This window comes from Alosa sapidissima, chromosome 18 (genome assembly GCF_018492685.1).
Source record: "Alosa sapidissima isolate fAloSap1 chromosome 18, fAloSap1.pri, whole genome shotgun sequence".
Classification (NCBI taxonomy): Eukaryota; Metazoa; Chordata; class Actinopteri; order Clupeiformes; family Clupeidae; genus Alosa; species Alosa sapidissima.
Genome location: NC_055974.1, coordinates 31848658 through 31853657, shown reverse-complemented (window position 1 = coordinate 31853657; position 5000 = coordinate 31848658). Strand labels below are relative to the sequence as shown.

At 47.1% G+C, this 5000-nt stretch overlaps 1 protein-coding gene across 1 annotated transcript in view; it reads left to right on the top strand.

Moving 5' to 3' along the window:
- Positions 1–5000, top strand: part of adgra3 (adhesion G protein-coupled receptor A3) — a 52666-nt gene that overhangs the window by 22765 nt on the left and 24901 nt on the right. The window contains exon 4 of the mRNA XM_042070012.1: positions 4406–4477. Coding sequence (XP_041925946.1) covers positions 4406–4477 — 72 coding nt within the window. The remainder of the gene's footprint in view (positions 1–4405; positions 4478–5000) is intronic.

Genomic DNA, 5000 nt, shown 5'->3' with positions numbered 1-5000 from the left:
CATAGCAAGCACACACACACACACACACACATTGTCCAGGACAAATGCTCAGACATACATGCATCAAACCTACAACACACACATTCACCACACACACGTGCACACACACACTTGCACACACACACAGAAGTAAGGAAGAGAGAGAGGGAAGAGGGGGGGGTGTGGATGGAGGGAGAGATAGAGAGAGGGAAAGATGGAGTGAGAGAAGGACAGAGGCAGGATGGAGTGGGAGAGAGAGAAAAAGAGGGGGGGTGGATGGAGTGAGAGAGAGAGGGAGAGATAGAGAGAGGGAAAGATGGAGTGAGAGAGGGACAGAGGCAGGATGGAGTGGGAGAGAGAGAAAAAGAGGGGGGGTGGATGGAGTGAGAGAGAGAGGGAGAGATAGAGAGAGGGAAAGATGGAGTGAGAGAGAGAGGGAGAGATAGAGAGAGGGGTGTGTGGATGGAGTGAGAGAGAGAGGGAGCGATAGAGAGAGGGGTGTGTGGATGGAGTGAGAGAGAGAGGGAGCGATAGAGAGAGGGAAAGATGGAGTGAGAGAGAGAGAGGAAGATGGAAGGTGGAATGCAGACAGATTCATGTCTGCTGCAGCGTTTATTTTTCCTACAGGCTGTGGGTTTAGAGTCAGGGCCAAGGTGTGTGTGTGTGTGTGTGTCTGTGTAAACTTCACCTTTCCATATGGAAACTTCAGCAGAGTTGGCAGACCTCTGGAGAGTGTGTGTGTGTGTGTGTGTGTGTGTTTAGGAGAGAAAGAGAGGGAGCATGCACACACAGTTTGATGTGTGTGTGTGTGTGAGAGAGCAGGATGATTAGTAAATTAGCACAGTACCACAGCGACAGACACATTCACACACACACACACTCACTCACATACACACACACCACTCTCACCCCAAATCTTAATTTGTCCCATATGTTCCTGTACTTCTTCAAGCACCATAATGAGAGAGAGAGAGAGAGAGAGGTGAAGAGAATGTGTGTATTGGGGTGTGTGTGTGTGTGAGTGAGTGAGTTAGGCCTGCCTCATATAATCTGGAACTGGTTTGGTTCTAGAAAATCAGAGGTGTGTGCATGTATGTTGGGGGGATCGTGTGAGAGGTGAAGAGTGTGTTGGGGGGTTGTGTGTGTGTGTGGTGGGGGGTCGTGTGAGGTAAATTGTGTGTGTGGGGTGGGGGTCGTGAGGTAAAGTGTGTGTGTGTGGTGGGGGGTCGTGTGAGGTAAAGTGTGTGTGTGTGTGTGTGTGGTGGGGGGTCGTCTAAGGTAAAGTGTGTGGTGGGGGGTCGTCTAAGGTAAAGTGTGTGTGTGTGGTGGGGGGTCGTCTAAGGTAAAGTGTGTGTGTGTGTGGTGGGGGGTTGTGTGTGTGTGGTGGGGGGTCGTGTGAGGTAAAGTGTGTGTGTGTGTGTGTGTGTGTTTTGGGGGATCGTCACCTCTCCTCTCCTTACATGCCAAATGTGTCCAGGCTTTTGGAGAGGGATGAGAGATAATCACAGATGTTCTAGAACTGACTGGACTTCTTTAGAACCCCCTGGTCTAGAAGTAGAACCGTGTGGAACCCTTGGGATTGGACTGTAGAGCGGAGGGCTCTTTAGAACCCCTTGTTCTAGAAGTAGAACCGTGTGGAACCCTTGGGATTGGACCGTAGAGCGGAGGGGTCCTGCTGCCTTTTTTGTCTTTAAGCTCCAAGTCCTGTAACAACACGAAGGGACCTGCATGCAGCCAGCAGGCTTACAGACACACACACATACACATACACCAGACACACACACACACACACACACCACACACACATACACACACACCCAGAGGCTGTGAAGAGAGACAATCATATACACACACACACACACACACACACACATACACCAGACACACACACACACACACACACACATACACCACACACACACACACACACACACACACACACACCCAGAGGCTGTGAAGAGAGACAATCATATACACACACACACACACAGACAGTACACAGCTTAAGGGCTTTGAATGCGTTTGAATGTTTCTTCCTGTCAGTCTCAGATCTGGTGCTGTAAATTCCTGTGCTGCTATGCGACGCCCCCAGTGCAAACAAACACTCAAACACACAGACACACTCACACACATACTGACACACACACACACACACACACACTGACACACACACACTGACACATACACATGGGACACACAGACACCACAGACACACACACACACACACACACACACTGACACACAACACAGACACAACACTGACACAGACGCATGCGCATGCACACTCACACACATATTTAACTAGCCTGCTAGCAATATACATATGCATATATATACATATACATATTTAACTAGCCAGCTAGCGATATACTCCAGCCACATATACATATTTAACTAGCCAGCTAGCGATCTAGCCAGCTAGCTATAAACTCCAGCCACATATACATAACTAGCCAGCTAGCGATATACTCCAGCCACATATACATAACTAGCCAGCTAGCTATATACTCCAGCCACATCTACATAACTAGCCAGCTAGCGATATACTCCAGCCACATCTACATAACTAGCCAGCTAGTGATATACTCCAGCCACATATTTAACTAGCCAGATAGCGATATACTCCAGCTACATATACATATTTAACTAGCCAGCTAGCGATATACTCCAGCCACATTTAACTAGCCAGCTAGCGATATACTCCAGCTACATATACATATTTAGCTAGCCAGCTAGTGATATACTCCAGCTACATATACATAACTAGCCAGCTAGCGATATACTCCAGCTACATATACATATTTAGCTAGCCAGCTAGTGATATACTCCAGCTACATATACATAACTAGCCAGCTAGCGATATACTCCAGCTACATATACATATTTAGCTAGCCAGCTAGCGATATACTCCAGCTACTCAAACTTCACTTTCCCATATGGAAACTTCAGCTGTGTGTGTGTGTGTGTGTTTATGAACCCCTGATGGTTTGTTGTTTGAGCAAACTCATCAAAGTGCAAGCGCATGCCTGAGCTTGTTTGTGTGTGTGTGTATGCAAGCGCATGCCTGGGCTTGTGTGTGTGTGTGTGTATGCAAGCGCATGCCTGGGCTTGTGTGTGTGTGTGTGATATGACCATATCAAAAGAGGTTGTTATAGTTGTATATGCATATATAATTTGCAGCTGTGTGTGTGTGTACGTGTGTGTGTGTGTGTGTGTGTGTGTGTGTGTGAAGCATCTGAGAGAGAGAGACCGTGAGGGTGAACTCTAATCTGGTGGTAGTGGAGGTAGTGTATTGGCCGAGGAGCCAGTTGGATGTGTGTGTGGTGTTTACCTGTGTGTGTGTGTGTTAAGGGCAGAGGCTATGGAGCTGGGCAGTTGGATGTGTGTGTGGTGTTTACCTGTGTGTGTGTGTTTAGGGCAGTGACTAAGGAGCTGGGCAGTTGTATGTGTGTGTGTGTGTGGTGTTTTGATCCCGTGAGGGAAATTTGGTCTCTGCATTTATCCCAATCCGTGAATTAGTGAACACACAGAGCACACAGTGAACACACAGTGAGGTGAAGCACACACTAATCTCGACGCAGTGAGCTGCCTGCTACAGCGGTGCTCGGGGAGCAGTGAGGGGTTAGGTGCCTTGCTCAAGGGCACTTCAGCCGTAGATGTGGGCATGGGAGAGCAGTGCTCAACCACACCACTGTGATGTTTATCTGTGTGTGTGTGTGTGTGTGTGTGTGTGTGTGTGTGTGTGTGTGTGTGTGTGTGTGGTGTTTACCTGTGTGTGTGTGTGTGTGTGGTGTTTACCTGTGTGTGATGTGGTGTTTACCTGTGTGTGTGTGTGGTGTTTACCTGTGTGTGTGTGTGTGTGTGGTATTTACCTGTGTGTGTGTGTGTGTGTGTGTGTGTGTGTGTGTGTGTGGTGTTTACCTGTGTGTGTGATGTGGTGTTTACCTGTGTGTGATGTGGTGTTTACCTGTGTGTGTGTGTGTGGTGTTTACCTGTGTGTGTGTGTGTGTGTGTGTGTGGTATTTACCTGTGTGTGTGTGTGTGTGTGTGTGTGTGTGTGTGTGTGTGTGTGGTGTAAGTTTACCTGTGTGTGTGTGGTGTAAGTTTACCTGTGTGTGTGTGTGTGTGGTGTACGTTTACCTGTGTGTGTGTGTGGTGTAAGTTTACCTGTGTGTGTGTGGTGTAAGTTTACCTGTGTGTGTGTGTGTGTGGTGTAAGTTTACCTGTGTGTGTGTGTGTGTGTGTGTGTGGTGTAAGTTTACCTGTGTGTGTGGTGTAAGTTTGCCTGTGTGTGGTGTAAGACATGCTGGATATAAAGCATGTGTGTGTGGTGTAAGTTTACCTGTGTGTGTGTGTGGTGTAAGACATTCTGGATATAAAACATCTGCTAAATAAATAAATGTAACTGTGTGTGTTTTTTTTTCAGGGACCTGTCCAAGAATCTGATTGGCTGCTTAAATGGAGACATTTTCAGTGGCCTTGGTACCCTGGTCAGGCTGTGAGTATCAAAGAGAGAGAGTGTGTGTGTGTGTGTGTGTGTGTGTGTGTGATGTGCGATGTCTGTGTCTGTGTGTGCAAGTGTGTGTTTGAGAGGAGCCATGTGTGTGAGAGTTTGGGCCCTATTATGACAGTCTAAAGCGCATGGTCACTAGTCAAAAGCTTATTTAAATTTAGTAGGATGTCCAGTCCACATTGGGAGTGTTATCATTATTAAACGTCGGGCGGATGGCGCAACAAGGTGTTCCTAGGTTTTTTAGGAACTGTCATTTTAGGATCTGTCATTCCCTTTAACAGCGCAAAGCCCAACTTCATTTAATGCATCGGTATTTTGACAGTCAGCGGCGCATTTGAAGGAATCTGCTTGTGAGACCGTATGGAACAGTTATTCCACTAAACCATGCTTTACTAAAACCTAGCAGAGTATAGCCTACACGCATTTGCACTCGTTTATTATTTTAACTCATTGGCAAAGTGAAACTGACTTCACTGTGGTGTCAGTCAAAGAGAAAATGTCAGTTACA